This window comes from Gadus chalcogrammus, chromosome 17 (assembly GCF_026213295.1).
Source record: "Gadus chalcogrammus isolate NIFS_2021 chromosome 17, NIFS_Gcha_1.0, whole genome shotgun sequence".
Taxonomy (NCBI): Eukaryota; Metazoa; Chordata; class Actinopteri; order Gadiformes; family Gadidae; genus Gadus; species Gadus chalcogrammus.
The window spans coordinates 6,091,974-6,108,385 of NC_079428.1; the positions used below are offsets into that span (position 1 = coordinate 6,091,974).

Consider the following 16,412-nt stretch of genomic DNA (forward strand, 5'->3'; position numbering starts at 1 on the left):
GGTCAGCACGGCCACGTGGGGAGACTGCTGAGGAGCAGACACCGAAGGAGGTTTGATGGGCGACTCAGGTTTTGTTGTCGTCGGTGTTCGGAAACGTGCGAACATCATCATCACTGTGTAAAGTTAATGTTTATTCGGCTATTATTTATGATCTATTATTCAATGTATTTGGCTTTGTGGCTGCGTTCTACTATTGAAAAGTTCTATAAATACCAAAAAACGATTGTTGCCAAACTGGATTAATAGATCCCAACCTCAGCCCTAACAATAAGGACCAAACTTTTGCCTCAAGTTACCCATCAGTTATGTTATAGCCAAACTGATATTAACCTTACATTATTGTTACGATTATAATAATTACATTAACATCATATTATTCAAATTGTGGGGATGGGGATGGTGGTGCATTCTATTCTACTCATGCGATCGTAATTATCGTCCCCTCGCCGACCTGCAGGGCGCCGGCGGCGGCCGAGCCGGCGGCGGCCGACAGGAGGAGGTGGGCGTGGGGGGGCAGGGGCCCTTCCAGCCAGGACAGGTCCGCAGCGCGCTCCTCCTCCGACAGCTCGTCCAGGCCGTCCAGCAGCAGCAACGGGGGCCTGGCGGCAGACCCTCGGCCCAGCAGGGAGAGGAACTCGGCCCTCAGCTGGGGGAGACCCTGCACACAGAGGAGAGGTGTGGTAGTGGGGTAGCAGAGGGCGTGTGCTGGGGGAGGAGCATCAGGTCTTCCCTGGTTGAGTCAAGGCCAGGCCTCAAGGACAGACCTCCCCCCCCCCCCCCCAACGCTTTCATAAGCATTTTCCTCGATCCGATCGAGGAAAATCTCGTCCTTTGAGCTCCGTCGGTGGTCAGCTCACCAACAAGAGCCTGCTCTTTTGGCTCCCAAACGGCTCTTCACATTACTAATCATACCTTCTATAATTCAGCCAAATGTAGCCCGTTCTGACTTATGTTTAGTATCTGTAGGCCAATAATCACCTAATTCAATACATCCTTTATACTGCAGTATTCAAAAGTAAAAATTATATTTTCTGATATCAATAAATTGCTGTAGCCGATTGTTTTCATTTCATTTACCAAAAAAAAACTAAAAATCTACATGAGAATGAGAAAAAGGAGAATTCCCAAACCGGCAAGTGTCAGCAGCATCTTTGTCATTAAACGTTGTCAAGGTAACATGTGCTCTCGTGAAGTGCTGTCCCAATCCCATATACTGTATACCTATCTGAGCCCATGTGGCCTCACGCACTCGTTCACTTAGCACCTGAGATCAATTAAGTCTGTGAGTCCTTAGTCCTTAGTCCTCAGGGCTCACTTTGGGATTGGGCCATTCTGTCTTGTTGCCACGGAGAGTGACACTGGAGTTTCTTCCTGCCTACTGCCATCAGAGCTTTCATTGCATCCTTGGACTAAGCTAGCAAGAGGCCCAACCGACACCAGCTACTTAATGAATTATAGTTGTGTTTTCTGTAAGCAGGTTCCAGGGAAGGTAAGTACTTCACCGAGGTACAGTAATGCAGTCAAATGTAAACATTTGAATTACAGAAAATAATATTCATATGCATGTACATAAGATATAACTAGAACCTATCCACTCAGATCGTGGGATATGACACATTCATTTCGATATGAACTATTGATCTGAACGTTGCACAGTGATGAAGCTGGGGGTGTGAGTAGTGCGGGCATCAGCACCACATCCATACTGAACCGGTGATGGATGTTTACTAGGGTATGAACCCCCGGGTACCGTAGAGAGCTGGCCGTGAGGGGCAGCGTAGGCCTGGGCCAGCTGGAGACACAGACTCTGTAGGACCAGGCGGATGTTCCTGCTCTCGCCGGTGAGGCCGATGAAACACACGACCTCCACGGCTCTGAGACCAACGGGACAGGGGGGGGGAGGAGGGGGAGGAGGGGGAGGAGGGGGAGGGGTTTTCAGGGACACCTTGCGGAACGCACCCTTTGTTTGTATATACAGTGTATCTGTGAGCATATCATTTATAATATTCAAATATTATTGATTCCCAGGACAGGAAATAAGGGTGTGACGGCAAAAAGGATAGCAGTTGTAGAAAATCAAAAGAAAGAATATGTTTATTTTATAATTTAAATGAGAATCAAATTCGAAACAAAATACATGATAAATATATTGAATATATAAAAACATATAATATAATGCAGCATGTTATGGTGAACTAATACCCAAAAATACGGCATAGAGAGATGATAGAGAATTCTATCTACACTATTCAATGTGTATGATCATATGTCTTTATCCAGATTGACGATGATGGGGGTGGGGGGGGGGGGGCTCACCCAGGTAGACGAGTGCAGAGTAGCTGTGAGGCCCTGGCCAGGACGCAGCTCTTCCCCGAACCAGGAGCCCCCAGCAGCAGCAGGGGCCCGTGCCCCAGGGTCTCTGCGGCGGCCCTCTGTACCTCAGACAGGAAGTCCTTCCTCAACAGGCACTTCCTGGCCCTGAGAACGGTCACCACACCAAGCCGTTAGCATACTGGAATCTTATCAAAGCCTAGGAGGTTCTAAGGAGTGGTTCTCATTGTCTATATACTTAATAATTCAACTAGGTAAAAGGTGCGGTAAGTAAAGTTCAAGAGCTTTATTCGTTGTGTTATTTGTTAGAGAAGGCCTACTGTGGGGTAGGATGGAGTGAAATGCATGATGCGATTTTAAACCGCTCCCGGCTCATCTCTGACCAATCAGGGCATCTCTTTTGTGATTGGTTTGGGGAATCCATCTTGCCTATCAATCACAGGTACGTGTAATGCAACACTTCGAGGGGACGTTTCTGCACTTTGACTTCTCTCGCTATTTACTACTCTCGTATCTAACCTACAGCCCCTCTAAAAACAGATTCATGCATTTATGTGCAAGAGAACAAAACGATAACGGCTGCCGTGTTTTAAATTAACTTCCATTACTATTGCATGAGTAGAGAACGGTTCGGAGAGACTTCCCCTTTGAGGGAGCGAACCACAGTGCAGTGGAGACAGATGGTGACCCGTGTCCACTTACAGGGCGTCCCGGTGGTCTCTGTGGTACCGGACCTCTTCCCACAGCCGGCGCTTCACCTCTTTCCTCCTGACCACGTCAAAGGGCTCCCGGGCCTGGCTCACCACCATGGCTCTGGTGGACGGAGATCATCAGAATGCATCACACACAGCCTTTAACCTCTATGGTGTGGATATTTCATCCAAATGTGTTGATGCTTTAGTATTTGGCGTTTTTGTGGGACACAGTGATATGTGGCGCACCAAAATAAATATTTAGGTTTGACATTACGATGGTTAACCTGATGGTATTGATAGATGTTGCTGGTTGTTGATTGTTCACACTTAAAGTCACATGACTCTGGGAGGAGCTGGATGGATGGGGGCGGAGCTAACAGGGCATTCCAAGTGGAGGGAGATTCAAGTAGGAAGTGAGTTTGGTTGGAACAGGGAATGGTTTTGCCAGCACCTTTACTTCAAAGTGATCTTAATGGATTTCCCAGCTTGTGTGTGTTGTGGAGTCTTCCCTAGAATCAGCACTTTTCGCTTCTATCTACTGAGTGGGATTGACTTGCTTCAAACTTTCCCATTTCCCATCTCCTCTCCTGAACTGGTGAGTTCAACCTGTTTGGATACTTTTACTTTTTCCTCTCGCTATGCAGATTGCTATTTTGGAGGATTAGCCAGACCGTTCTTAATGAGCAGATACTTTGTTTTTTTTACATTCTGCTGAGGTTTTGAGTTTCTTTTGGCATTTTTGAAGAGATTATGTATTTGTGGATTTTGATGGGTATTTTGGTTTGGACTTGGACAAGTTGAAAATTACTATTTGAATGAACTGCTTTGGTCTGAAGACTTTGGCCCCAAAGTCTTTGTGTTGGCATATGTTTCAGAATGAATACGTTTTCACAGAGACTTCATCGTAGGGCAGACCTGATTATGGGTCTGCTACCCATACGACACAGGTAGCAGAATAAACTAGTGAAGATATGTCTACCAAACGTGCTCCGGTAGATAAAGGAGCACACCCATAATGAGTGTGATGAGAGAGCTGTGTCTGTCCCACGCTGACTCCTCGGTGAAAGGACCGCCAGCTGACCGTCTGTAAGGCTGCCTACTTGTTGAGGGAGCTGAGGGCCGTCCGTTTGAAGTGGGCGCAGATGCGCTCGGTGTAGAACTGGTGGGACCGGTTGTGTTCGGGGTCCAGACCCTTGCGACCCCAGCCCACGTCCCTCTCGTAGATGTTGGTGTGGCGCAGCTTGATTGCGAGAAACAAGACAAAAAGCAGCCACAGGTCAAATGCGTAGAGGTGAGAGACAATACCCCTTGATGGGGGAATGGAGGCATTAGCTAAGCTATCGTCCAGCTGTTGGTCTCGCGCTCACAGGCGATACAGCACATCTCTGGCACGGGGTGGATCGCAGTTCCGGAATGATGTTGCTAAGCAGACTTTTATTTCATTTTATATAAGGAGCTGAGGTATTATTTTTATTGTCTCAGTACAAAGACTGTGTGTGTGTGTGTGTGTGTGTGTGTGTGTGTGTGTGTGTGTGTGTGTGTGTGTGTGTGTGTGTGTGTGTGTGTGTGTGTGTGTGTGTGTGTGTGTGTGTGTACCCCCGCATGCTCCCAGGAGCCCAGTGTTGACCACCAACCCGACATCAAGCCAGGAACAATCATCTAGATCAGTCGTGTAGCCAGTGTGTAGTGTGTCCCGCCACCTTTAAAAGTGGCCTAGTGTACAGCAGCCTTCAGCGTCGCACCACGAGCGTCCTCTGCCTCCGTACCTTATCATAAACCCGGCCCGTGAACCTCTGATGCGCCGCGGCCAGCGCCGTGTTGACCTGCGGCCGTCCCTTCATCAGGTCCACGTAGCGCGCGGCGTGCTCGTTCTTCAGGTTGTAGTACAGGTCTGGGATCAGCCTCTTGTAGCAGTGGCAGTGCTGCTCCGGTGGGCAGCCGTCTCCGAGGGAACGCAGACCCTCCTCCGTCTCCCAGTCCAGGACTACAACAGACGCACGTCACTGCATTCAAGTCTGGGAGTTTGGTATCAATTGGATCAGAGGTTCCCAGCTTGTGGGACGGTTGCCACCGGGGGTATGCGAGGGACCCCCCAGTGGTGTGCCATGAGTCAGAATAAACCATTTATAAAATTAATGATATAGATCTTACGATTTGCAATGGCTTTTTTATGACTCCTAAAATGGGCTGAACTGACTGTAGTCATTTAGGAAGTTGACAACTGAGTACCCCTTGTAGTAAATTGTGCTTAACTGGTTACATTTATAAAGTAATCCTCATGGCGGAATGATGGAACTGTCAAATAATTGCTGTTATTGCTGTGGCATCCAAGATAGTGACTCGTTGCGTAATAAGTGGGCGGTTTGGTGCGATCCATGGTTGACCACGGAGTGGTTTTACGGTGGCTTACAGTTCTGCGTGGTATACGTGAGTCAGACGTCTGTCTGGGTCAGACGTCTGTCTGACCCACGTACGGAGAACTGTAGGCAGCCACGTAACCGCTTTACCGCGTATAAATGGATACGATTACTCTCTGGCGCCCCCTACCCGTCTTGAGCAGAGCTGCGGCCCCCTCCTCGCCCAGGGCAACGGTTCCCCCCCGCTGCAGCACCCACCAAAGCCGCTGGCGGGTGGTGGCCCAGTCCTTCACCGCCTGCCGCCTGCGCTGCCCGTCCTGGCTCAGGATGTCTGGGTGGTGGGTGCTTTAAAACAAGCAGAGGCCCCCCGAAGCAAAGGAGTTGAATAGTTAAGGTACTGGATGCTGGGATAGCAGCACTAGATTGAGAACCACTATCTTGGTTTGGCTCTGCTAATCGGAAGGATAGATGCAGTACCTTGGTTTTCACTATAGGCGGTGCTTTTGCGGAGTTGTATAACAGCACTATATGAATACAATCAAGTTACATTTAAACAAAAAAAATATTTTTTTAACTCCACTTATATGTAATCAAAAAAGTAGTGGGGTCAGAAGATACAAATTTGAGATCTTGGCTTATTCATAAAATGTGAAAACACAAAATATCATATGGGGTGTCCAATGGATAAACACTTCGTGTCACAATAACGAATATCAGAGAATAAACAGAACAACAGCCTCCGTGGGAGACTCAGCCCCCCCCTGCCCGCCTGGTTCTTACCTGATGGGGAGTAGGCGGTACAGCGGGGGCAGGCGGTTCTCATCCAGCCGGTACCACATGCGGATCAGCCCCAGGTCTTTGTCCAGGTCCCCCCAGCTCCTCTCCAGGAGGTCCTCCCCCGTCCCGGAGACGGAGCTCAGGGAGGTCTCGCCGCTGGGCAGGAAGTTGGCGGAGGAGGAGGAGGTGGAGCTGGTGGCCTGCTCGCCGAAGCTCAGGAAGCCGTGGGCGCGGGCGTCGTACGCGGGCTCCCCCCCGACGGGCCCCGCCGGGTCACCACCCGGGCCCTGGGAGGACCCCCTCCTGGCGGAGAGCTTCCTCAAGGAGGCCCTCTGGCGGTCCCGCTCCATCACGCCCACCACCGCCTCCAGGTCCTCGCGGGACACGGTGGACGGGACGCTCCGCTCCTCGTGCTTCTGACCCAGGAACAGCTGAGCGGGGAGAATGTAGACGGTGAGGTGTTTGGGCGAGCCTTCCCCAGAGCCTGGTCCGCCCCCCTCCCACACAGTCCCCCTCGGGGCTCCATGTGGCTGGCGGAATATGTTCTGGATGTACTCTGTATATAGCAGGGTGTACTCTGACGAAATGTCCAATTCTATCATGATATATATACTGTGGCAGACGTCAGGGAGGTGTGAGGGGATTGAAAGGTGACATTTGGCAACATGCTGGCCCCACCCCCCAAGCCATACATGGACTTCCTCCAATTAACGAGGCAGGCCTGAAGGCCATTAGGCTAGAGTGCTTGCTTTTAAAGAGAAGAGCCGGTTACCACAAGCCAGAGCTCGGGCTAGCAAGCTACAGGCAGGCTCTGCGGGATCGCCTGGAAGCTCGGTACGGCCTTAGAGGGAGAGCGTCTCGGTGAGCTTCTGAGAACGACCAGGTCGACTCGCTCTGAGCCCCTCACCACAAAGTTGGGCCCCGGGGTCTCCTGGCACCGCCGGATGGCCTCCAGGTGGATCCGGGCGGTGTCGTGGCGGTTGGCCGTGGGGCCCCCCACCCCCTGACGCAGGTCCACCATCCGGAAGTCGAAGCCCCGCCGCTTACAGTGACGGTAGAGGGCGGGGTAGACGCCCTCCATCAGGGCACTCCTCTCCGCCACCGTGTCTTACACACGTACACACACACCACACACGCACACACGCGCACGCACACAAAAGCACACCCACAAAAGCGCACACACAAAAACACACTCAAAAGCACACTCACACAAGAGAGAGTAGCCGCCTCAATTCAAAGTCTCAAACCGTAAGCATTGGTCTCTGAAGGACTTCTTCAATTCCAACTCCATTAACGACTCAAGTAGCCTTGAGCTTGTTGGAATAGTGTAGCAACATCTTTTTTTTTTCTCTATCAGAGCTGTCCATAATTGCTTCAAATTTACCAAAAATGATGAACATCATCTTTCTGGTTTGAAATCAGATGTTTTTTGGTCAAGGCTCGTTGGGCGATATAGTTCAGCCCAGATACATTATCTAAGCCGGCGGGTGTTGGATCAACGAGATGCCGCCACTTGTGATGCTGTTTCTGCATCCCGCCCCTTCCCGCCCACGCGCGTCCTCACCTTTATACCCGCCACATATGTACACCATGAACCGTCGCTCCTGGCCGGGAGAGGGCGGAGCTTCCTTCCCACCAGACCTCCCCCGACACACGGAAGGGTCCAGGCCGACGCGCCTCGGTCTCCGTGGCAACAGGCAGCTCTCCGTCGCGTCGCCCTCGGGGCTCCCGTCGGAGCTGGCCGACGGACGTGGGCCGCTCTCGTTGGACGTCGTCGTCGTGGCGCCCGTGCTCTCCCCGGGCCCCGCCTCTTCCTCCTCCCCGTCTTCGTGGCCCAGAGCCGCCATGCTTCTGATGAGGACCTCATGGGAGCCGTGCGGTTCGTGTTGATCGGTCAGGGACTTGATGGCGCTGAGGGTCTTACGCTGTGGTGGGCGCCATAAAGGAGAGGGGGAAATGGGTCTCTTTATGGTGCTAGTTGAGGGTTTGGACAGGAGTAGGTCTGGTTGTCTTGCTTAGGGGTTGGGTCAGGGTTTGGCCCGTCCTCCTCTGACTGTGATTCTGTGATGGCTGTTAAAGGTAGCCTACTGTCTCTAAGTTAAATTTAATTGAATGTAATTTGTAAAAAAATGGAAAGCCATCGCTAAGCTGTTAAAGAGGAAAAAGCTGTGTGATAATATCTATTATCTGTTGACTGCCACTGCCTCTGTATGAGACGATTTAGATTCATGACAACTCCTGTCTCATTTCTGACAAATCAGGGCCTCTCCTCTCCCTGATTTTTTTGGTGAACCCCCTTTGACTTTTAATAACAGGTACCTGTATGCAACTACTTTCAATGTCTCAGATACGAGGGAAGGAAGGGATTGTTCCCTTGGGTTGTTTACTTTTAAAAGCTTGCTCTCTTCTGCTCTCTCTCTTAACAACTCTCAAATCTTACCTACAGCAGCTTTAAGTGCTATGTTAATACTTGACTTGCTTTAGAAACCGACATATGTCCTGCGGTTAAAAATATATTAAAACAGTAGGTGTCATTTTGTTGCAGCCATGCCTCTTGAGATTACAAACATTGCCTATAGTTACCATCTGGAGTTTAAGTTCATCTTTTAAGAAGGCAGCCCCAGGCTGACACCAATCAATGCACACAACCATGACACACAATAAATTCAAAGGTGTGTGTGTGTGTGTGTGTGTGTGTGTGTGTGTGTGTGTGTGTGTGTGTGTGTGTGTGTGTGTGTGTGTGTGTGTGTGTGTGTGTGTGTGTGTGTGTGTGTGTGTGTCCAAGACTGGGCTTGTGAGCCGACTTTGAGATGGAAATACTTTTTGACATTCTAAAGATAATTGGAAGATAGCAGTGGATGCATCCCCCTGTGTTATACTGCGGTTATTTTAGATTTAAAGATCCTGTAGTCTCTCCATTTAGGTCAGGGCCAGCCGGTGAGTTGACAAGGTGTTCAGGCGTGATTAGACATTTCCCTGGTGACTGACGTTACATGATTAGGTCACCTCTGTAACCTCACCTTGTAGAAAGGAGCTTGTGGTGTACCGAGCAGGTGCAACACGTCAGTCTCTGTGTAAGGTGAGAGCGGATTATTGTGTCCAAGACGCTGCTGCAGGGTGAAACAATGGCAGGGGGAATCAGGGATTAGGCTAGTTATAGTGTTGGGTGTATCTAGGGCCTCCAAGACATAACACAAAACACAAAACGTATTGTATATCATTTTTACTTTTTGATTGTTTTCACGACCTTATACCTCCGATGCACATGGATACAAAAATGAATGAATAAATTGATATAAGAAATGTAACACAATTTAAAAAGCAACTGCAAGATTAACATTATAGTAGATCAACAGGGAAGTTTGGTAGGTATTTGGGTCTTGAGTTCTTACTCTGAGGTAATCCTCGATGGAGCGCTCCGTCTCTAGACTCAATTTTGGGACATGCATGTCCCAGTTTTTCCACTACAATACAAAAACACACATACAAGAAGATACTGTTGTTAACACGTTGGGCCGATCAAATAGGTTAACTTCAGTACATCACGACAAATCACCTTGTTCGTTGTCCTACTGGTCTTCTTCAGCGGACCAAAGTCTGCGAGACAGTTGGAGAAGAAGAGCTTGTGCAGTCTTTGGGATGTGCTCTGCCTTTCTTTGCCCCCCTAGGTGGTTCACAGGGGATGATGAGTCTTGTGTTAGCTACTGACACTCAGACTAGCAGGGATCGATTGTTTTGGAGTATTTAGTGGTAACAGTTCTCATGGAGAGGGAGTTTTTTTGCTACGATAAACCACAGACCTGGCACAGCGAAGTGGGAGCGTTGGGAATGGCTGGTAATCGTATAACTCGTTTGTCCTCCTGCAGGACAATGACGACCAATTATAACACTTTAATGTTCGCCTGTGGTGGTTTATTTTTGTAGGATGATGTATTTGTTTGCATTGAAACACACTCAATATGCATGAGATTAAACTGCTACCCCCAACCCCCTTAAAGACGAGACTTCAAGTTGTTCAACTATTAACGCGCTTCTATAGGAAATTAAACTGTTATATGGCCTAAGGTATATCTACGATTTGGACCATTGCATTTGAAAGTACCTGGGCAGCAACATAAATTACTTTAATTTACAAAATAACTAAAGGCGTTCAATCAGTCTCGGCTCATTTACCTTTCTCCTCTTTTTGTGTATTCCGTTCCCAGGGCTGCTGTCCATGGTGCGTGTTATTGGGACGAGTTTACAGTAGGCTATACGCTCCCCAGCTGTCCTAGCCGACGTTGCTGGGAGAGAATTTATGGGCGGAGTTCTTGTGCAGCGCTAAACGCATGCCACAAGTGAACTTTTAATGTGTTTTATGTTAGCCCAGTGATGCATGTTAGTGGAGACAGATGGGTGGCATTAAGTCAGTATAAGCTACTTAGGCCTACTTATTATTTTAATATAACAGGAGTAATTAGTAAATAGAGAAATATTTGTATTCTATTCTACTATTCAGTTTGATAACTTTAGAAACCTGGCAACAAACATTGAAATGAAAATACCTTTAACAGAATGAAGTTGTTTTTATTGCCATGCGTTGAACAAAGCCAATAAACTTTGTAAAGAAGAATTTCCGACACACGAGTCAAAAGTGCATTTGTTTTTTTATTTTTCCATAAAAATGTCAACTTTAAAGGGGGACCACACTCTTGTCAAATAATGAAATGGTTTTTTATAGTTATAAATACTACGTAAAATATTGAGTGCATCCTTGAAGGCCATCAGGTTGCTGCAGTATTTTTGTTTTTTTATCACTTGAGGACTACAGGTAAGCATCGTAGGACAACAATGGCAGTGGTGCACATCCATCTTCCATATGACAACACTGTCAACTGACTCGATGTCTCATCCAGCCGTTATAGTGACTGTTCCCCCTCCTCCTAGCCCTCCACCATAAGCGGTATCAAAACGTGAATAAAACCAAACACTCGGGGGGGGGGGGGAGAGAAAAGCACAAGGTTTGTTTGTGAATCTAAAACCCTCTTTGATAAGAAGAATTCCTAAACAGCCGTGCGACACCTACACCTCACAGAATGGCTCTGGCCTCCGATCGAGTGCTGAAACGAGCGGTTTTACTTTAAACTTTGGGACTGCGACATTTTTCGAGGACTCGGCGGTCGTGATCGCAGCTTCTTCAGTTGCGAGCCGGTGTTGTTGGATTTAGGGGGCCGAAACTGAATTCTGCACAATCCACTTGAATCCGTCTTGTAAACGCCCGGCACCTTAAATCCGCCCTCTTCTCTTCCACAGTATTCACCTAGTCGTTCATCCCTCCGGTTCTGCTAAGCTAAAAAAAACAAACAAATAGTTAGAAGCAAAGTGTCAGATATTGTTTTTGTAATGAGGAAAATATATGCATGAATATGTCCAGAAAGGTTTTTACTCACATGCTGGAAGATGAATCCGTCAGTGTAAACATATGCAAAGAAACGACAAAGATATTGACAGGTTATATGACAGAACAGGTCATTTTGTACATTGTCAACCATTGCCATCTAGTGGAGTAAAGGGGAGAAACAAAATAAAAAAAAAACATACCTTGATAACGTCACACCAGTCCCAGCCTCGGGGCATTTCCCCCTTGTTATCTGAAACGTAAATTATAGTTTAATCCACTGCTTCTTCACCGATTCCATGCAATCATCTTTGAGCTGGAACAGCCTTAGAAATAATAAGTTTTCAATTTACCCGTCCTACAAGTTATCCTCCTTTTTTGTGATTTTGTGAGCTGTTCCTTTTTCTCCTTTTTCTTGCCCTCTGTCGCCGTCGTGTCATTGGAGATCTGCATCCGGAAAGTAGATTTTGGTGATTAATATACTTGAAATATGATATGGGTCTCATGATATTGTCTGATCTGTTATCAAGCTAATTAATTGTTTATCTCTTCCAGGCCTTAGCATTGCATTTCATTATTAGTTTGCTAGTCAAGCCAAAGTTAAAGGGGCAGTCCAATGTGCTTCAGCACATTCAGGCTACCGTTTAGGGTAGTTGGAACGAATTTTAAGGGTGAGATTACACCCTTAAAACTGCATTTATGTGTATATCCATCATGTCTTTCTCTCTGCCTGTGTCCCCTTTCACAGGGAATTCCAACACTGCGTATGTGTGTTGTCTAGGGAGTGTAGGCATACTCTCACCTCAGAGGTATTTCACACACCTGGAATTCTGTTTGTCAAACCCTGAACACCCACTTTTCTATCTAGAGTTCTGGCTATTCACCACAGTTCTGGTCTGACGGGCGGCAAGTTTCCGATTCCTAATACCCCAGAAGTATCTCAAAAGGACTAAGCCCACAAAGTCCAGCGAGCCCACTGACCACAGCGGTGACGACGGGCTGATGATCCTCCATGAGGCTCTCCTGGTTCTCCTTGGCCCACTCAAACAGCGTGTACATCATGGCCTCGCCCAGGCTGGCCTCTGCCTGCTCCTCCACCTTGGAGACAATCTGCTGCTTCGTCAGTGAGGATCTGTGGCGGTAGAGTTGGGAGGGGTGAGGAACAGTAAGTAAGAAAAATAAGATAAACAATTAAGTGGGTTTTTGATTTGATCTTAAACGAGGTCTACATGGTTCAACCGTTGTGGATTTCAATCTGGAAATGTCAGATTTCGATTGGTACTCACATTCTGTTATTAAAAAATGCAACTAGGGATATCTGAGGGGCGGTAGCTGGGTAGGATTCCGGCCACGTGAAATCAAGAATGAAGGCTTTGGTGTCATCAAGTTCTCCCACCTGTGTTGAAAGAAACTCGTCACTCGTATAGCAAAAGGTAAAGCGATTTAATTTCCATCATATACATTACATTGATTCAACAAGTGGCCAACTCACCCTGTACTGAAAGGACACAGGGCTGATCTCTTTGAAACACTCATCCCCCTCGTAGATGGAGCGGAGAACCTCCAACTCCATCTAAAAACACATTAAAACAACTGGTCAAGTGAGGAGACGAGCTGACCAGTTTTGGATGCACATGGTTTTCACAAATGTATTCAAATCAAGAGTAGAGCTGCGATTCCTTTAGGAAGGACATGTCTATCGAGGTTCCCCTACGCGACAGTAGTTAGTCAAACTAAACACAAACAGATAGCCTTTAAACACAATGATAATTACTTAGCGACTAGTTAGCTGGCTAGCAACCCGCATTATCACTATACCTCTTGATCCTCGTTGGCTGTCATCTTCTGTCAGAAGCTGACTGACTCTAGTGTCCTTCTAGAGTCCTTTTTAGAATAAAAACTGTAATACGTGAAGTTACCGTCTCATTACTGTAAGCAGAAGTTAAGGTTCAATATACATTTCTACTATCATAGCTGAGTTGACGAGCGGCCACCGTGATATGTACGGCGCATGCGTACTATACATGAACTCTGAACCCTATGACAACTCCGCCTGTCAGTAAGTGGAAAAGAGCATTTCTATGTGTCATTATTATTCATATGTTTGTCACGTTATTATTGATTGTACATGTTTTTATTATTTTATCCGCGTTACCAGATTTGTTTAAACTCCGAACCATTAGCCACGCAGTATGAGCGAAACGACCGTCTATTGATTGTACCACTAGGTGGCGCTTGGACTTCATTTTTCTAAATAGTTAGACTTAAAAAAAGATGGTACATTTCTACAAGGTTAACTGCGAGAGATAATGTGTCTGGGAAATGCTGAGTGCACTCTATAGCCATGGTAAGCCAGCTTTGGATGTGAGCCTTTTGCAGCTATTTGTTGATATTGAAGATATAGGTCTGTCTGTGTGGTTGCGTTAGGTGTTGAGGCTGGGCCAGACAGTGTGAAGGCCTGCGATGGTCTCACAAGTGGTTTAAATGCATCACATTTGGAGTAGTCCAGTCCTGTTATTGTGGTCCCATATGTTCTATAATTCCCAGCGTTGTATACAGTTGCTGAAACCAAGATTACCAACTTGCCCCCCCCCCCCAGCCCCTGCTGCTGCATATGGAACATGATTCGAAAGTAAATCAAAGCCAATGCCGTCTCCCGTGGCCGTCTTTAATACCTAGTATTAACATTTACACAAGAAGGGAAATGCTCCGAGCCCTTTTGTCAATTTCAGTCAAATTGGATTCAACCGTGTAGTTAATTGAAGGTAAAGCTGCCGTTTCCATTCCAAGTGGAGAAGGAATACTGAAGTTCATTCCCTCGCATCCGTGCCATGTGATTTAACATTTCTCATGTTCAACGCCTTATGCTAGCGTGCAGATTGCCATCGCTAAATCGACTCCCAGATAATTGTTTTATGTCTGGTGTAGGCGTTCTGGTGTCACCCAATAATTAAATTTTACATTATAGAAAACCAACATAATTATTAAGTAAATGTTTCATTTCTGAGAGTGGTACAACCTAATCTTGATGTCCCCCTCTCATGGGCCCATGGTGATTGGCTGGGAATGGATATTCCTGGCATGAGCAGGAATAAATTGTTGTTGTGCATGCATGCTTTATTTCGTTATCCACCACCCCAGATTTATACAATTATTGCAATCTATAAATGCCACAAAACCTGACTATCAAGTCGTTTATTCTACAAATTAGCTTGCATCGCTTGTTAACCAAGGATAAAATAATATCTGAATAGAATCCAAAAACTCAACCAGAAGGCCAACATCTTAATTTTGAGTAATCCCTTGATTAAGATCCCATTGTTGGCTTGATTCCTGCCAAGCGACTGATGGATAAATGAGAGAGCGGGACTGTCATGTTTTGTAAGTAATTTAAACTAATGTAAGAGAAAGCACTGTCATTTCATTGGTTATGTTTTTTGAATGCAGCCCTTGAAATATGGGCCCCCTGGTTCTGGAGCCCTGGTTCTGGGGTCCCAGTTAACCCTTTGAGTCAGTCTGGAGTCAGCCACCCTTCATAATGTATTTGTATTCTCACTTTTAATTGAACATGTATTATGTCGCTCACATTGTGCCAAGTTGGCTCGGTGCCATTCTGAGGAGTCTTATCTCTTTCGAGTGCTGCTCTTTGATAAAAACAAAATTTGAAATGCAATTACTGTACCTCACAGGCAGAATACAAGGCCTGTTATCACCACCCTCACTCTTAATTAACTTATCCACTATGCAGATGATTTCTGGCCGAAAGGGGCACATTCTAAATTGGCACGGTTACTCTTGAGACGCAATCCAAATAAAGGATTCTCTCTCACTCTCTCACTCTTACTCTCATATTCCCTTCTCTCTTTCTTTCCTACTCTCATTCCCCCTTCTCTCTGTCGTACTGTTCCCCTCCTTTTCTCTCTTTCCCTCCCCTCTCTCTCATGTGTCTTTGCTCTCTGTCTTTGTCGGTGTCTCTCTCTCGTTTATCATTGCACCTGCTTCCTTTTTCTCTGTCTCTGTCTCTGTCTCTGTCTCTGTCTCTGTCGCTGTCTCTGTCTCTCTCTCTCGCCCTATCTCGGTCCTCCTTCTTGCTCTAACCAGAAAATGTATAAAAACGGCAGCACTTCCAGGCTGTGAGAAACAGGGGGTACGTGTGGGTACAGGCAGGTTTGAATGAAGGCGGGCAGGGGGAACCTGCAGCATAGCCCCAGTACTGTCTGTCATGGGGGGTTCAAGCTAATATCTGATTGATAAAACTGGGCCAACACGCTGAGAAGAGTGCTGGACTCCCCAGGCGGCGCAGGTCTGCTATAAACATCAGCCCTAGACGCTACCAAATGTTTGCATTTTTATTTGTTGCAGACAGGGAGTCTCTCACACACACACGCACGCACGCGCACGCGAGCGCGCGCACACACGCACACCTTCATTTGAATTCCATTTCCAAAAAGGCAATACACAAAACGCCACAGGAACATACCAGGGTATAAATAAATGATTTGAAATTGGTAGGAGGCACGTTCTCCATCCTACAACCCTCTTCTTTTTTTTTGCAACCGTGTCCATATACACAGCATCTGGTGTAGATTTAAAACCTATGTTTCAACCCCTTATCTACTAAGCTCAGTGTCGGGACATTTTACCCCCTGTGGCAAACATCTCTAGTTTTGTTGGGGTTCGGGGAGGGAGGGGGGGGTGGAATGGGAGTTGGAAGAGTGTTTATCCTTTGAGGATAAGCCCAGGCATGGGCTCGCGCGTGAAATCATCATCATCATCATCATCATCATCACCACTGCTTGCTCTTCCTTCCCCTTGCTCCCCGTGGTTTCAGCGTGTATGCTAGCTAAACGACTGGTGAAACCCTGCCTCCCGCTT

At 47.0% G+C, this 16,412-nt stretch overlaps 1 protein-coding gene across 1 annotated transcript; it reads right to left on the bottom strand.

Annotated features, from left to right (window-relative positions):
- Nucleotides 1–11,668: 11,668 nt before the first annotated feature.
- On the bottom strand, nt 11,669–13,562 carry LOC130369910 (RWD domain-containing protein 4-like). Its single transcript, XM_056575517.1, has 6 exons — nt 13,356–13,562; nt 13,030–13,110; nt 12,824–12,933; nt 12,519–12,669; nt 11,891–11,984; nt 11,669–11,790 (listed from the first exon to the last, which is right to left on the bottom strand). The coding sequence occupies exons 1-6, from the start codon at nt 13,377–13,379 to the stop codon at nt 11,684–11,686; spliced, it is 567 nt and encodes a 188-aa protein (XP_056431492.1). The 5' UTR covers nt 13,380–13,562; the 3' UTR covers nt 11,669–11,683.
- Nucleotides 13,563–16,412: the final 2,850 nt, after the last annotated feature.

Bases quoted from the DNA above. Each gene is read 5' to 3' on its own strand.
- LOC130369910 (XM_056575517.1), bottom strand. From the start codon at position 13,379: ATGACAGCCAACGAGGATCAAGAG. The intron at 12,934-13,029 runs GTGAGTTGGCCA...CTTTCAACACAG, and splicing joins CTGTGTCCTTTCAGTACAGG to GTGGGAGAACTTGATGACAC. The intron at 11,791-11,890 runs GTAAATTGAAAA...TTTACGTTTCAG, and splicing joins GAGGATAACTTGTAGGACGG to ATAACAAGGGGGAAATGCCC.